Consider the following 17,478-nt stretch of genomic DNA (forward strand, 5'->3'; position numbering starts at 1 on the left):
GAAAGTAAATGTTTTACAAGTATCATTAGCATACTTTTAAACACGATTAATCAATCAAATTTGAGACTACCTTTTTCAGAATTATTCACATTTATCAATGAAATTCATTTTTCCCATTAGAAGACCATGGCAAAAATTACAGAAGCATCACCACTGCAGCATGACAGAAGGATGCTAAATAAGAGAAACACATTTCTAGACACATCAAAAAACAAAGTGGATGAAGTATAATTAACAGTTATCAATCGGATTATGCATACTGGGATCCAAAAGTGACTTTAACTATAGATAAAGAAAACTGTATTAGGTGTTTAGTCTCCCTTTTTATGATATTAATAGAGCTGTCACAACAGGAATTACAACAGCGTTGTTTGAAGAAACAACTCCACACTTACTGCTTTCCTATGAAGTTTTAACGAATTTTAGAAGTTAAAAAAATTTATATATTAATTTTTGTATGTAAATGATTAAAATTGGTTTATATTTAAATTTTGTAAAATGTGATCTAAAGCAGCACATATGAATCCACAAACTAATGGCAAAAATAGTATTTTCCATAGGTATTCAAAAGAAAAGTAAAAAATTAACTATTTTTGATAATGTTATTGTTGGGAGGAAAAAAAAAAAAAAAAAGGAAAAAAGGAAAAAAGAAAATGCTTTCCCTCTCTACCTCAGGTAGCAAAACACTGCTGTAGTAACCAAGGACATACCCGGAATTAATTCCCCTTCAAATCTTATGCGTTCTTTAATATCTTCGATGTACTGAGGATATCCAGCCTTGGCAAGGCTAAAAATCACCTGCATCAAAATCCTATCCATAAGGTACCCTTCAGTCTTCTCAACCTCTTCTAGAGTCTGTAAACCAGAATAAATTTATAATTTTAAAAAACTCCAAAGTGACTCAAAACAAGATACATTAAAATTAAAAAAAAAAAAAAAAAAAAAAAAAAAAGAAAATCATCACAAAGACCTGGGTTTTTTTTCCTCTTTTAAAACCATGCATTTAGATACATGGAATATGGTAGAGAGCATACCCAAGATCTATAAAGAGGGCCTCAAACACCTTTAGACTGTAAAAAGAAAAAAGGGACAGATAAATGGGATATAATAGATAGTTTAATATCTAGTAATATATGAAAACACCAGAGGTATTCCCATTGCGAGATGACTTTCAAAAGAAATTACTTTGAAAAAGGGAGAAATATTAATCAACCTTTTTGTTAGTATTTGGAAGAAGGTTGGTTGATGAAGATTTGATTAATTTGTAAGTCACAGAACAATATTACGTTTCCCACATCCTCTTCCTTGATTTGGTCCTCTCCATCTGATACTACTTATTAAACTCAAACCAATTTTCTTTTCTCATTCCTTTCTGAATACTTCTGTGATTTAAAAAAAGTAAGAGAGAATACTTGAAAAAAATCAGCTACACAAAGGGCTGTAAGGCAGCATTATCTTATCCGCACTTCATGAATACCTAAGTTGTTGGTGTGAACTCTCAAAAAAAATTCAGTTTTACTGGAAAGATTCTGTGGCTTCAATGGGAGCCAAAGAATGGCTCAATGGGAGAAAGATAATCAAGGTTTACTTTTTATTAGTTTGTATAAATAAATATATAACTATCTCACATGCATTATTTGTCTCTTTAATAAAACCCTGAATTATTAAATCACTCACTGGCAAACTTATCTTCTCAGAGTGAAAGGCAACTATCGAAAGACAAGTATTTTTCATAGAGCATGAGGCTGCTTCCAGTTAACCAGCTATTCAGGTAAAAAAAAAATTATTTAATTGCTGCAGACTAGGAGGAAACAAGTTATAAAATTCAGTATTATTCCTCCTGCCTGGACAGAAAGCATTCCAAAGTTAAATTGAACGAAAGATAAACAAGTTGTATTTAAACTCAAACTTGCAATACCTTTTTGATGCTATCAGCATCACCCTTTTCAGCATACACATTCAGCAGTGATAAATAGGTGTCTGGACCCGGTTCGACACCTGCCATCCTCATCACTGAAAGGATATTTTCTGCACTCTTCATATCTCTAAAAGAATTCAAATGGAAAACCCTTGGTAGGTTTAATCATAATGATGTTTATTGTGACTTCCATATTTCCTCATTAAATTAATTAGAATTGGAAACAAAGACTGCAACAAGCATTGAGAAACTTATTTTAAGTAAGCAAATCCTGAAAGGTGAAAGTGCAAATCTTTTAATTATTGTATTACTTAACATACTCTTTCAACACCTGAAAAAGTTCAAAACTAAGTGCAGCAAATTTCTTTTTCAAACAGTACAAAAGTACAGTAATTTATCTTGAACTTCAAGATTTTTAGACACAAGAAAAATCTACTTCCTTTGTTAAATAGCCCTGCTTTGCTTCAAAAATGTATAAAGACAGTCTTCTATACATTTTTATTCAAAACCATCACATTATTCTGCAGCATGTAATTTTTCTGTACAGTATCACTTTATATTGTAGTAAAACAAAAAGAAAACAAAAGAAAATGGTATTAAACATTACCCTGATCTTGCATGACCTTTCACAAGGCTACTGAATACTGCCTCAGTGATGGGGAGATCTTTGGTCTTCATAAATCCAAGAATCTTACTGCAAAATACAAGACAATGAATGATGAGATTTTTTTTTCTTTTGAAAAGATAAACTACTGAGCTATTGCTGCGCTGCTGGACAAGTAATATATCATCAAACAAAACCAAATCCTGATGTCGCCGAGCAATTACATTTGGGGATACTGCATAACATCCTCATAATTTGGTCATTTTCATTTTTTCAGATGAATTGTACTTGTCACTTTGAAATATGCAGACACAAGGGTGCGGCTGGGCTTTTTTATTTTTATCTTCCTTTTACTTATTTCTCATGCCCAACAATCACACTGTTGCAACTTAACCTTACTAAAATTAAAATGTTAAACAGATATCCAGCAAGCCCTGAGTAACAACGGCAATAACAAAAACCAGAATTACTCCTATTTGCTCCTTAGCCCACTTTGTTCTCAAATGCCTTTCCCAGTAGCCATTTTCTTACATAGGCAATAAGCCTTCATAACCTCACACTTTTTCACACTGGCTCTAGAACAAGTTATTTTCTGAGCAACTTGAATACAATTTGATTTGAACACACTGGTCTATCACTTATTTTTATTTTGCTTGTACAGATTCCAGCTGTCTCTAAGAAACTGCTCTTCAGTGCTTGGTTAAAATATAGTTAAAGTCCCTCTTTGCTTTGCTCAATTTATAAGAATTACACTGAAATGAGTTTTAACATTAATGGTAAGGAATATTAGAAACAGGTTTTGGGGAAATCCCTTTAAACATAAATGCAAAAGAATACCTCGCTCCTTCAATGTCACCCTCATTGCAATAAGCAGCAATCAACCTCTGGTATGTAACCTACAGAAAACAAAAGGGGAAGTTAACAATTTCCATCCAATAGGTGGATTCTACTATTAAGAACGAAGATATCATAAAACGGTACCTACTCGATTGGGCTGCACATTAGCTTCCTCCATTTTAGCCAAGAATTCTGTTGGAGAAAATTTGTGCTCATTCTGAAGATAGACTTTAAGTAAAGCATTATAATGGCTTGTATCATACACAGCACCTAAGAAAATATTTCAACCAGTCAGTGAATGTAGATTCTCCAAATTCAACATGATTTTATGGCTTTCTCAGGTAATTAATTTCACATCAATTTTATGCTGTATGAACTTTATGGACTGCTTCCTTTTATCCACCTTTGAAATATCAGACATCTATTTAACAGCACACATGTTTATAAAAGGCTAAAACATAAGAGCACAGTAACATCAATGCTCGTGTGCATGCTATTCCACAGCATCTACAGCTGTATTTATTTTAGAGATTCAGCAATATTACTATCAAGAAGCAGTTCAGCTATGCAACATCTATAGATAAATAACTTTAAAAAATCGCCTGCTAAAATAGCTGGCAGCACTAGGAATACTCAGCCCACCAGATATCAAGGTAACATCTAACAGAAAAGTAAAATACATTCTTACAATAATCAAAATCAAGCAAAAGTCCAATTTAAGCATCTTACAAAAAAACCCAAAAACAAACCCAAACCAACTCTTTAGATTTATTATTAACACCCCTAGATGTCAGTATAACTCCCAGAATAGGAAATAGGTCTCTTGCCTGAATAATAAAACCTAACATTTATTCAGTAATGAATATTTGCTGTTATAACCTAACATTTAAACACTATTAAAATACATTCAGTCTTCTATTACAAAGAAAGTAACTAAAGCACATAGCTGTTCTTGCAAGAGGGACTAGCAAAACCAACCTACCCAGTTCTTTCATCTTGTCCCATATCATATGGGCTAGTTGTGTTCTTTCAGGTGACAGTACCTCTGGTAAAAGAGCACCACAACTTCGCAACAAAAGCAAGGTCTGGTTACTCCCTGGACACCCTGCAAGTAGAACACAACCACAAATTTCTTTATAAATAATTATGCAATAATTATGCATTTAATATTAGAAAAAAGAGTCGAGACTGACCCACTGAATTTAAGCATTTTGTGTAAAATAGAATCTTCTCCAAGACTGAAGATTCTTACTGAACAGGATACCCAAATGATTACACAATGACACTATTATGCACTATCATGAAAAAGATTCACAATAAAACATGCCATTCAGTACAATAACGACCTCAGCGGAGCAGAAATTTTTACAAGTACAACACAAAATACTAAACTCAGATGATCTCGTACTTTAAATTTCCCAATCCAAGATCCACAGATCATTTCATCCTAACAGGGACATAGCTTTCTGGTAAATTTCCAAAATGGCAAAATACTTCATACCAATTCCATACTACTCCAAAACTGGTATTCAGAGACATTCCACATTTAAATTTCCATTTCCACTTCTGCCCATGCTCAATATAAAATAAATGAAATAATTTACATCTAGAGAATAGTGAAGGAAACTGTAAGAATGTCTACCTTCTCTGACTTCTGCACTAACCCCAGAATGTCAAAAAAGTGACTATAAACTCATCTGTCTTTCTTGAACTTCACTACTACTCCTGAGGCAAAGGAAGGCAGAGCTGCAGCATCTATCACAGATTACCCAATAAACTGAAGACATACATTTTTTTCAATCACATCTTTATATGTAAACCCAGCAATTTCTAATAAAAAGGAGAGTTTATTTAGAAAGCAGCATACTGTAAAGAAAAAAAAAGGCAAAAAAAGTCTATTCCTTTATCAGAGAAAGGTATACTTCATAAGTAATTTCATCCAACAAGGAGCAAGATAAATGCTCACATACAACATAAATGATGAAAAAAAATCTGTAAGGTTTTCTGTCTCAGAGACATACATGCAGACTTGAAAGACTAAGACCTCCAAAATGACTTGAAGTCTAAAGCATCACTAATGCTTTGTAAGTTACTTCCAAATCATCATGCCAGTATTCCAAAGTTGTGTGCAACCCAGCATAGAGGCAGCTGTTGCCAGTAAAGATATCTCCAGCTGTGACGATCACTGTAACTGTAATTTTTAAGTATACAGAGCTGTAGAAACAGCTATACAGCTGTAAAATAATGGCAAAATAAAGGGAAAAAAAAAAAAAAAAGAACAACTCAACACCAGAAAGCTATATGCTGTCCAGAATTAGATCTTCAGGTACCAAAAAGGACCAGTAAATCTAGGATACCACATGACTATTGTAAACTATGTTTCAAGAGCACATTCTACAGCAGAAAAGTTTCTTACACAGAGTAAACTCATCTGGGAAGAGACACAGGTAGTAGTGGGGGAAAAAATAAGCAATAATGAGAAAAAAAGAGAAATAAGTTAAAACATTGAGACGGGATAGGTACAAATTGCAAATGGGGATTTCAACTTCTGGAGACATAATAGAGTGGTGAGATAAGTCATACTCTAGTAACTTTTAAATCCCTGCACACAATTAGTTCATGCAATAAAAACAGCAACATCTCCAGTTTCACAATGCCAGTGGTACACTAGTGACTGAATACCTTCAAAGGCAAAAGAAACAGGAAAAGGTTTGGCAGTATGAGTATGGAAAATATGCAGGACGAGATCTAGAGCGAGAACCTTCTTTGGGCATTTTTTGTGTTGTAATTAGAAATGAAAGAACAATACAAACACAGACAAATCTTTTTAAGAAATCAACAGTAACTAACCTCCCACACTTTTGTTAAATTAGTTTTCAACATTATTAATAAAAAAAGGACTGAATTTTTCATATGGAAATATTTGTCATTTATTTTAATACCATCCTAGTTAATCTCTTGTGAAGTTCTACGCTTTTTTTTTTTTTTAAATATACTTACACAGCCAAAGGAAACCACTATAAGCAATTATTCTTTTTGTTAATATGACTTCCTAAAACCTGTAACTAAAGATCATGAAGAACTGTGATTTTCAGATAAGGTTAGAGACATAAAATCTTGCCAACCCACACTCGCAAATTATAAGTTTATACCCAAAAAAGACAAAGCAGTCAGAATCAGAAAGGGTATCACAAGCAAAAAGAAAAAACTAAGTTCAACAGAAAGAGAACACGAATTGAAGACTCAGCTTATAAACAGTAAAACACAAAACTTGCAAAAGCACAATCCCAGGCATACAAGCCATTAACAGTCCAGAGCAATACATAGCAAAGTTTAAAACAAAACACATGCTGTCATTGATAAATATTGGCAGTAGTACTTAGTGAGTATATTTAGCAAATATCTCCATTGATTCATCCTAACGAGTACCAAACCTCATCAACTGTGGTAGCTGGTTTGCAAAATATTAATATAGTTGGGCTATTTTTAGCCAAAGGGGTATTGAATCTGTCAGAATGAACAATGCCTCAGCTGTTTATTTTTGTTATATCAAAAAAAAATACAGCTTTCTTGTACTGAATGACCACAGCTACCTGGGAATGCGGAAACTTGGCGATCACCTCCACATTTTCCCGTATAGTTCCATTTTAAAAAAAATAACCTCTTAAGGACAGCATGGTTTATTACAGACATTTTCAAAATACACTGTGTAAAATAGATAGACATGATCCCTGTTCAGAGTGCACAATACAGTTATATGAGGAAGGTGTAACATTACCAGATTAAAAATCCACAATAAGCAAGACAATATGATAAAATTTCTTAAAAGTACACTGAATTTTTACAAGACTTCCAAATTCCCAAAGACAAAAAACCTGGAAAAGTAAACGTGTGCATTCAAAGAAAAATAACATCTCTACAGCATTTAAAGACTGTTCATCAACATATGCAGCAGATTAAACAACAAAGACAAAATATAAATCAGAACTCTTTCAATTAATTTCCTTGGTTTGATGAATCATTATATTGCAGCTCTAAATTTAGCTTTTATTTTGTTTTAATTGGAACTTACCTGTCTTGCATATTTCATGGAAGATTTTTAGTAGAAGGACTTTAGGGATGCGGCCAGTTTTTCTGACAGAGTTATCCAGTTTATTTAATGCCCAGTCAAACTGCCAGGTCCGTCTGGTTTGAATTTCTGAAATTGGTTCTTCTTTAACACTTCCCTCCTGTTGAGGTGCAACTGTAAGGAACCGTATTTGGTACGTAATGTTTCTGCTTGAATAAAAACAAACAAACAAAAAAATAGAGTTTACACTTCTGTAAGTCATTTTGCAACTACACTAGTCACACAATGTCAAAAAGATAAAATGCATTTCTTGCTGATGAACAGTTTCTCAAACACATTCCATGTTGATATAAACAAACAAATACCAGTCATTCATTTCTGTGTCTTTCTACTTAAAAAGATATAGTCATGTATATTTTCTCACAGTGACAACTATTTCTCTGAGATTTTCAGTTGGATTCACCTCATGAGTTAAATGGTTCAAATACTATTCCTGCAAAAACAAAAATTTTGAAGTCATCCAAGTGCTATGAAAGTCTATTGTCCCATTACAGCTTCTCACAAAAGCTCTCACATGCTTTTGAAAAATCACTCCAAGAACAGTCACAGACATCTCTTCCAGAACACAGCAAATCAAGGCAGCAAATAATACTTTTCCTTTTCAATTAAAATACACAAAAACTAACGAGAGGACAGTGTTTTAGACAATGGCTTAAAGAACAATGGGATCATTCCCCATTCTGCAGAATTTACATTAATGAGCATGAAGCATCCATTCTGCAATGTAAAGCAAACATCAACACTGGATTTGTTTAAATATTTATTTTCTCAAAATAAAGTGTGACAACCAGAAACATAATAAGAAAGTGTTCTTATTCCTAGCAAAACAACAACAGCTTGCCAATTTTTTTTTTTTTTTTAAAGAACAAGTTGATGTACATAAGAATAAGAAAATAGTATTTGTGCCGTAATGGAATTGTGAACAGCCTGTGCAGGTAAAATTATCATCACACACAAGCATTTCTGGAAGTCTCTTCTCAGTTGTCCTTATAACTGCATAAAATAAAACAGACTATCCCCCTCCAGAATCCTATACGAAGGAAGTTATACATGCTGGATGGCAAAAAGAAGATTCAGCAACTTCTGAAACTGCCCTCCCTCATATCTGGCTCTGTAGACACCTCTTCAGCTAAATTTCTGTAAGGTCTCTAGACTAGTTTAAAAAAACCTAGTCGTACTCCCTGCTGTTAACAGATGCTCCAGGAATCCCATGCAGTAACAGCTGCACATTTTGTTGAAATGGCAGCCTGGAAGTGAGGAGTACTGGCATTCTCTACAAAGTTATTTTCCACACCTGGAACTTTTTCACAGGTATGTCTGCTGGTTGGTTTCTCACCAACCAGTGCTAGTTTAAGGCCCTAGGAGAGGAAACCTAGTGGAGGAGAAAAAGCTTGCTGGCAATTCAGTGTTTCAGCAGCATTGGCAGCAAGCTGCTAGACGGCAGAAAAATCATCAGTGGGGTGCATGCATATCAGTGTGGTGGAAAACAGACTGGTGGTTTACCATCTGGTTGCCTCTTGTGAGTAGGAAGTAGCCCAAAGACCACCTTTTTCCTTGCTGTTTGAAATCCTGATTTAATAACTGAGCAGGCCATAAGTTCTAGGAGTAAAATTCTTTAAATAAAACCAGCCTGAAGCAGAATCTCTTTCCTAATAGAGCTGTGAAAAGTTTAGAAGTTGTTTTATTTTTGAAGGCATTAAAAAAATTCTTTCATAATGAGGAACCTCACTACCATTTGGCATTATCTTTTACAAGCAGGCAAGTTTTACACTACCCAATCTCCTCAAGTTTACTCCTGAAGAATGTTCCAGATGCCAGCAAATTATCTGCATTTCGACTAGGGAAAGGACAAGGAAGAAAGAATTGGAGAAGAGGAAAAAAAGACTGCCAAAAAAGGAGAGATCCCCTCCTTCAGTCTGAGTTCTACCTCCTTCTAGATGCAAGTTCCCACTGACTCCTTTGGGCTAGCTCTGATTTTATTCAGACCTCTCTGTGAGCTTATTTAACTCACTAACCTGGCACAATACCAATTCAGCCACTTCTACAAAAAAAACAATTACTGTTCCATCAAGTTAGAGTGGAAAGGGCTCACAATGTCCAAAAATCAACAGAATGAACCAGAAAAAAAGAAGTGGAGTAGGAATAGGTGGCTAGAATCAGAGGAACTAGGAAGAAAAAGAAGAAACTGAAACACCACTTTTGGTGGTAAGCAGCTCATCAGATTAATGCTATCAAACATTTTTTTTTTTTTTGTTACTAGTAATGCCATCTCTCACTAGAAGTATTTCCCAGGGTGTCATTTTCCCCGATTCTTTCCTTCCTTTTCCAATTCTCCTTCTACCTCATCATATAACCAGAGACAGGATACTTTCCCTAAAACAGGAATCATTAGACTAATTAGAGTAAAATCCAGTAGTACAAGGTAAGAATAACAGTAAGATACTAAATCTTAAGTCCTCTTGGTGCAAAAACCAAATGACATGTCTACAATTTAGATAACTTCAATACTCAACTATGAGCTAACCACTGGATAGCTATAAGAATCAAACAGTAAAGATTGCAAGTTCTTTTTTTTATCTTAACGATATAGATAAAGAAAGAAAATGGTATCATCCACTCTTATATAGCCATTAAAAAAAGCTACTTGAAAGCTTTTCAGAGTACTTCAAGTCAGGTTGGAAAAATTCTTTGGAAGCAAGCAGCAACACAGGACTTACTGTCTTCGTGACACAGAAATTTATACTTTGATTTCCCTTAACAATCAAAGCACAAGTGGACAAAACTCCTGTGCTTCAGATTAAAATTGAAATGTCTTTTTCTATAAAAATCTGCTATTGTTTTACAGTAATTTGCAAATTATTGAACTATATCTTATGCCACATAGCACAAACTAATTGGTATCTACAATTCTTTAAGCCCTGAGCTGTTTTAAGAAAGCCATCTTTCTAAGATTCTCCATGTGTCAAAAGTCACAAACATTTTAAAGTACTTGCATAGCTCCATCAGATTAAGTATGAAGATAAAAACAGTATATGCATGCTCAAATATGCTGGTTAACAGCATGAGAGGACTCTACACTTACATTTGTTCCTAAGGTCTCCCTGCTTAGCGTTTAGCATGATGCTGTTTATAAGTTTAGAATATTATACTATATCAATTGCTACAGTTGTACACTGTAAAATATTATACTCTTATATGAAGTGTTATTTTCATACACTAACTTAACCTTCTGAAAGATCAGCAGATTGGACATTTCCAATTACACACACACACAGAGATATTATCAAATATGGTACTTGGGAGAAAAAAAAATGCTAAGAGCTCACTATTCTAAAAGATGAAAGATTGAGCAGACCAGAAAGACAGCTTTCAAAGAAACGCAAACTTAAATTAAGTAACACAGGATCAGGTTTGATTTCAGGCAATCATGTGAAGGACAGAAGAATGCAGTAGACTACATACTTACTGAAAATTTATACTAATGACAAAACCTCCCCAAGAAACAGAAAAAGCAGCTAACAAAATAAGCAGTTATCCATGGATCAGGAATCTTCAACAACCTTGTGCGATTCTTCTTTAATTTTTAGAAGTTGAGAAAACACACACAATTAAGGGGAATAAAAAAAAACAAGGATAAAATCAAGAAGGCCATGTTAACCATTTCAGTCACATAAGTCACATAAAAAGGCAGCAAGAAAGGCTTCTAAATATAAGGAAGATGATTTTAGAAAATACACACACCTCTTAAAATGGAAAAAAATTACAGATCATACACTGTTTAGCTTTCAAAAAAATGTTAATTGCAACCATACTATGTAAATTTTAACCATTTTGCCATGACTGAATTTTAACAAGGATGTGTGGGTGTAGGTAAGAATAGGGAAGAGTGAGCTAAATAATTTATGGAAACATTGAGATATGTTATATTTAAGACACATTAATGGGCCTTACTCAACCTCCAGTCCTTTGGAATTACCTCCAAAAACTCATGAAATTTTTGAGAAAAACAGAAGCATAATCAATAAAATATATGGATTGATGTATAGGCTTTTGGCACCATGTTACCTGTCGATCTCATAAGCAAAACAAGGAGATACAATGTACTTTTAGTTATAAAAATATGGGTGCGGTAGTTGTTTAAAAAAAATTTTAAAAATATATAAAATGTGCTGATCAGGGTTTGTTGCAAAATTGGGAACATATTTTGTAGGATTCTAAATTAAGCTATCTCCTGACCCAACTGGGAAGAGACTGGTACAACCCATGTCCATTCAATAATTTCATTAACAATTTGGATGACAGAAGAGTTAATAAACTATTAAAATTTGTAGACAACACCACAACAGTGGCAAACTCTTAGAAGGAGAGCCTCAGACTTCAGAGTCATCTTGACTACTTGACATAAAGGTCTGAAATCAACAAAAAGGAAATTCAATACAGACCAAAGAAAGTTCTAAGTTTTGGACAAAAAACAAAGGCAGAAATGTAAGATGGTGTACAATTGGCTAGACAACAGTCCAACCAAAAAAGTACTGAAAATGAGCCACTGATAAACATGAAACATCACACAGCAAAAAAGAAAACAATTCTTCAACTCCTAACAAAAGCAACATAGATAAAGTACAGAGAGAATTATTCTGCTTGTCATGGTGTGTTTACTCAGAAAAACACAAGTTTAAAAGACCCATCTACCCCATCCCACTCTCCAAATAAAGAAGCAACTGTGCCCAATCCATCAGACATCACACTGGTAATATTAATTGTTCTAATATTAATTATAATTAAATATTAGAACAGGATACCTTGACAGTCAAGTCTTCTCATTTGGAAGCTTATAAATTAAGATTAGGAGAGGGGGGAAAAAAAAAAAAAAAATCTATCACACATGACCTTGGCATTGCTGATCCTGCCTCAGTGCTAGATGTTAGAGTATATAATCTTATGATGTAACCATATTTTTCCAATTATTTTAACTAAATTTGCTCAGAATTAAATGCTATGCTACACAGCAAAATGCATGACAATTCTCCAAGGATTGCAATGGGTGCCAAGTATTTACTTTCATAAATTACCGTTAAATGGTACTTTAAGATTTTCTCCATGTGAAACATTATACTTGCAAGCATGTGAAGCTGCACAATAAACTTCAGATCTGTTTGGATTACCAACCTGATTCCTCCCCAACACACTCAGTTTCTCTTTACTATGCTTCAGAACTGTTTCTTTGTACCTACCCAGAGAAGTTCAAAAAGATACATTAAGCCCTATAAAGTGATCTCTCTCCTACTCCTACAATCACAAGATTAGAAGTAGCCTTCCAGTATTTGAGCCTTTACATAACTGTACCTTAACACCATTTTCAGCTTTGTCTCTACAACTGTGAGGATTAAAAATTTAGACCTTGCCTACATAGGAGAAAATAACCAATTATATGTTTGTAATCCCAACACAGAACCACTCGCCATTTAGCCGTAACTTTTCATCTCCAATTTAGCTTACAAAGTCTGGAAAGTAGATGAAGCTAAACTCATAAAAAACTCATGCCGAGATGAAGTGTGCATGGGGAAATTTATACTAAGTTAACTAGTAAAATATTTCTATGTTTGCAAGAGTTTATGAGAATCCCAGTACCATACTCACATGTATTTACATGGTTTCCATATTTCTAGAGCAGACTAAAGGCGGTGCCTTTGGTTCCCTAAAGGAACAAATCTTACTCACCAGTCTGAGTAAAAAGTGTCCCATCTTTCCCAAAACTCAAAAAGTAGGTGGTTTCAGTGATCTCCCTGGTAGCAGCAGAGAGTTTACTTTCTGTAAAACTTGACCAATTCCAAACATTCAAAAAAGGATTACAGAGCTACCATACGGATATTTGCCTCCCTTTATCAGAGCCACACTAATGTAGTTGCTACACTTTTTCTAAGAAAAGTACTGAATATTTTGTTACGTTCTTTCTAAACTAAACAGGCAAAAGGTGTAGGAAATAATTTTCAAAATACAAGCCATACTCGAAGTAGAATAATGGTAAACTTAAGAGTTAAAATTCACTACTGTACATAAAAGCACTAGAGAATTAACAGTCATTAAATTTACTAAACATAAGACTAAATATACCACCTGAGATCCAGCATGATTCACATGACTGCTAAACAGTATTTCCCCCAACTCAGCTATGGTCACATACGAAAAAAAAAAAAAAAAAGTCACAATGTTCAGGCCACCGTATCCTTGTTCCAATGAGATACAGTAGGATCCTACAAGAAGAGAGAAAATTTTATGCTTTTTATGTAGACTGAGAATATCTACTTAGATATTCTTGGAGAATATCTAAAACCTTTGCCTAAGTGCAAGAAGCAAAGCAGAAAAACCTTGCTTTGTGCTATTTCTTAGGAAGTCTCTACACATTTTATGTCCATCGGTAAAACACATACAACTACAACAACAGTGCCACTTGTGAAACTTTACTATGACAGAACATTGTTTCAGTATTACCAAAAGTAAGTCTACTCAATGCTTCCTCTGCATTTAAAGCCCATTAATTCTATCATTTTGCTAATATAAAGTAATTAAGCACTCAATTTAGATTTTTGTCCACTGGTGATGGACTGCTGAGTATGACAACTGATAGCCAAAAGCAACTTGTTTACAGCCAATTAAAAAAAAAAAAAAGTACCATGCATTAAACCATGAATCATTTGGGGTTTTTAATTTATGGCTTACCCAAAGCTCAAATCAAATCCCTCGGATCTGAGACAGGACTCGCTTCAGTCTTGTACAAACACACACAAACGTACCAAAAGTCAACCGTCTTTACAAAGACAACTTGAAAAGCACTGTACGTGGTACCCTCTTATCAACTTCCTCAGCAATCACTCCTCTGAACAGAACACATCAAAACTGGTATTTAAACTCACTGGAGAGAATCTCAAACTAAAGAAGTGACAGCAAGGCCAAAGATGCCTTGCGAGACTTGCAAATAGAGATTTCACTTGATTTTCCTGCTTAGCTATACTTTTATGATCTATGCCTTAAGAGCCTAATTGTTCTCCTTTTCTCTGAGGACAGACAGGGTGTCGACATCAGGATGAGTATCCTAGCACTTGTACATCTGAAAGTGCAGTTCAGCAATACAGCTGAATTGATCTAATATCACACAGTCATCATGTAGGGTTCCCTCTTCTTTTGCCCGTGGTCCCACCCTTCTAGACTTCATCAGTTCCTTACCTGATCCAATAAAACCTGGGCATCTGCCAGAAAACTTTTTCCTCACAGTCTAGCAAATGAAATCAGCCCAGTAATAGGTCCACGGAGCACCCTGATTTAGAGCAGGACAAGCTGGCCAGCAATGGGAAGGCGGTCAGTGTGGGAAAAATGGAGCAGACACCATTCCTCCCAACGCTAGCTTTACCACAGCAGCAAGCTGTAACATCAAATCATAACATAGTCACCTAGAGTATGTAGAATAAAGTCCCCAAAAGATATTCTGATAATTCAAAATCTACTCTGAACGCTCGTCAACTGAGAGGTTTGTTACAGCATTCTTGACAGTCAGCTACTAGCAGCAAATTTAAGCATCTCTTCCCTTAGTGAAGCTTCTATGAACAAAGTTTCAGTAAATAATGTGTACCACGTAAATCAGCACAGTGCTAAAGCATGCTGTTGTAGATCTGAAATTTGTTGTATTGGTCTGTCATAGCTTATTTATCTTGTTATCATTGCATGGCATGAGAGTGATGACATACAGCTCAGCATATTTCACATTTCATACTAGAGGCAGAAAAGTGAAACAGTAAATTTGCCTTAGATCCGATTTGCTACTTAACCACCCAATGCAATTGGACATCCATCTACTGTCCCAACCCATTTTCAGAAGAAGTTTAGATTAAACTGACACAAAATTAAATGGGAAACACTCCCACAGTATATTCCATTGGCTCAACTACGGTGCAGCAACACGCAGCAGAGCAACAGGAACCATCGGTCACTACAGGGAGACTATCTTATTCTAGCATATCCACTCTGCCCAACCGTGATCAAAGTCATCACTCTACCGCAGATGTACTTGAAAGTACTGACACATAATTTGAAGCCTTACTTGCATGAAGAGCCACTTCTCTGTCCAGCACGTATCATACTGTCTCTGAGCAGAAAAGCAACGTACTCTGAGAGCCTCTAAAATTACACAGGCATAACAAGTAGCCTGACCATCATTTCTGTACTCTACAGTTCGGCAGTGGTAGTTAGGACTTCCTTGGAAAAACTGAAGCAATATAATGCTTTGGTAAAATCTCTGCTTGAATGTGAATGGTTGCTGCTTCACATCTCTAAAGAAATGAACAGATTTGCAACTTTTCTGTGAAAGTCTCAAATCTGCCTCTGAACTGACTGTATTCTAAAGCAACTGTATCAAGCACATATAAACATATAGTCATTTACCCAGTTCTCTTGCGAAATGCTGGATTATTCCTTGTTATTTATTTACTCTTAAAACTGTGGGGCTTTTTCCCCACTATTACAATTAGAACTTCTTCAATAGTCTCTGGAATTTGCTGCAGCATACTGCATTTCACTCTCAGAATACCATCTCAAGACCTGAACAGCAAGTACAGCAAGTCTAAATGATGTCCATATGTCATTCTAGTTCTTCAAAAGAGGTCCATTTCCAGAAGGTAAAGCTTAGGTAGAAAAACCCCCAATGAAGAGTTACTTAAGGTAAAAAATGAAGTAAGAGTATATGCTTATATGTGCAATTTCAGTTCATAAATGTTAGCTCTGCTTTACACTTTGGTCCTAGAGCACCACTTGCGTGCTAGGATGCCTAAACCCATATAGTAAAGTGAGAGTAAGACAAAGATTTTAGATGAAAAATTATCTTAGGAATGAAATTACTGGACAGAAAGAATGCACAAAGTTAGGTGTGCTGCTCAGTCTTACTCCAATATAATTCACAGTTTAGACTGAAACCTAAAAGCTACGAAATAAATACCACTGCTGTTTCCTGTGAATGTGTTCTCTACCAAGCACCTTTCTCACAGTTAACTAAGCCTAGCCTGCGAATTAAAAGAGTTTTTAGCATGATCACTAAACTATCCCACATATGACCCCATTTATACTTGAAAATATAGAAGAGTATAATTTGTTGCAAGAAAAAAGTATCATTGGGGGTGGGGGGGAATCAACCTAAAATCCAAACCCCAGCTGTTGGAGCCAAATTATCATCAGATAAAGCACTTTTCAAGTTCTTTCCAGAAACGCAGTTCTAAAAAAAAAAAAAAAAAAAAAAGTGCTGTTAGACCTTCGTCAAGTCATACATAAAGTTCTGTGAACATCACATCTTGCAACAAACTAATTTAGGAAATTAAGAAGAAAACAAAAATCAGCTGAATTACCGCAACATAGAAAAGTTTATTCATGATTTGCCACTAACTATATGTGTGGTTCCGTTGCCAACCATACAGCAGATGTCTTCCCAGCTCCTGGTCCTTCCTGCACAGGTCTGCTGCATCCTTCGCATCAACTTCATCATTTAACAATCTGTTACACTTCAACCACTAAAGCCAGCAGAAAACTACATACTTTTTTAGGTAAGATTTCTGTCAGGCTACTGCATAAAATCAGCTCACAATAGGTTTGATAAGCACTAAAGCTAGTGCAGGTAGCAATAACCTCCTTATTTTGCTGGTGAGACTTCCCTCTAGCAGTTCCCTTGCTGACTCTCATCTGTTCCCATCCTTTCGCCTGAACCAGCCCTGGAACTCACTAAGTCCTCTGCTGAACATACTTATTTATCTAGAATGGCAGAACACTGTTCTGGTTTTCTACCAGGCATTAAGTTACATTGACTTAAATGGGACCACCAGAGCTATAACAAGGCACAAGCCCCTTCCCACCTACTCACACTGGATCCTCACTAGGTTTGGCAAACACTGGAAGAAATACAGCAAACATTCACATCCTTGGAGTAAACAGATCTAAACTTCTATTTAGCTA

General features: G+C 35.2%; 1 protein-coding gene across 2 annotated transcripts in view; it reads right to left on the minus strand.

Annotated features, from left to right (window-relative positions):
- The window catches only part of LRPPRC (leucine rich pentatricopeptide repeat containing), a 92,875-nt gene that overhangs the window by 73,666 nt on the left and 1,731 nt on the right, over window positions 1-17,478 (minus strand). Inside the window, exons 2-8 of one of the 2 annotated variants that reach the window (XM_030035071.1) lie at window positions 7,432-7,634; window positions 4,342-4,464; window positions 3,508-3,629; window positions 3,360-3,418; window positions 2,526-2,612; window positions 1,919-2,045; window positions 711-855 (exon numbers count right to left, since the gene is read on the minus strand). In XM_030035071.1, coding sequence (XP_029890931.1) covers window positions 711-855; window positions 1,919-2,045; window positions 2,526-2,612; window positions 3,360-3,418; window positions 3,508-3,629; window positions 4,342-4,464; window positions 7,432-7,634 — 866 coding nt within the window. Of the gene's footprint in view, window positions 1-710; window positions 856-1,918; window positions 2,046-2,525; window positions 2,613-3,359; window positions 3,419-3,507; window positions 3,630-4,341; window positions 4,465-7,431; window positions 7,638-17,478 lie in introns of both variants that reach the window. The other variant, XM_030035070.1, reaches the window with a different exon arrangement.

This window comes from Aquila chrysaetos, chromosome 13 (genome assembly GCF_900496995.4).
Source record: "Aquila chrysaetos chrysaetos chromosome 13, bAquChr1.4, whole genome shotgun sequence".
In the NCBI taxonomy this organism is placed as follows: domain Eukaryota; kingdom Metazoa; phylum Chordata; class Aves; order Accipitriformes; family Accipitridae; genus Aquila; species Aquila chrysaetos.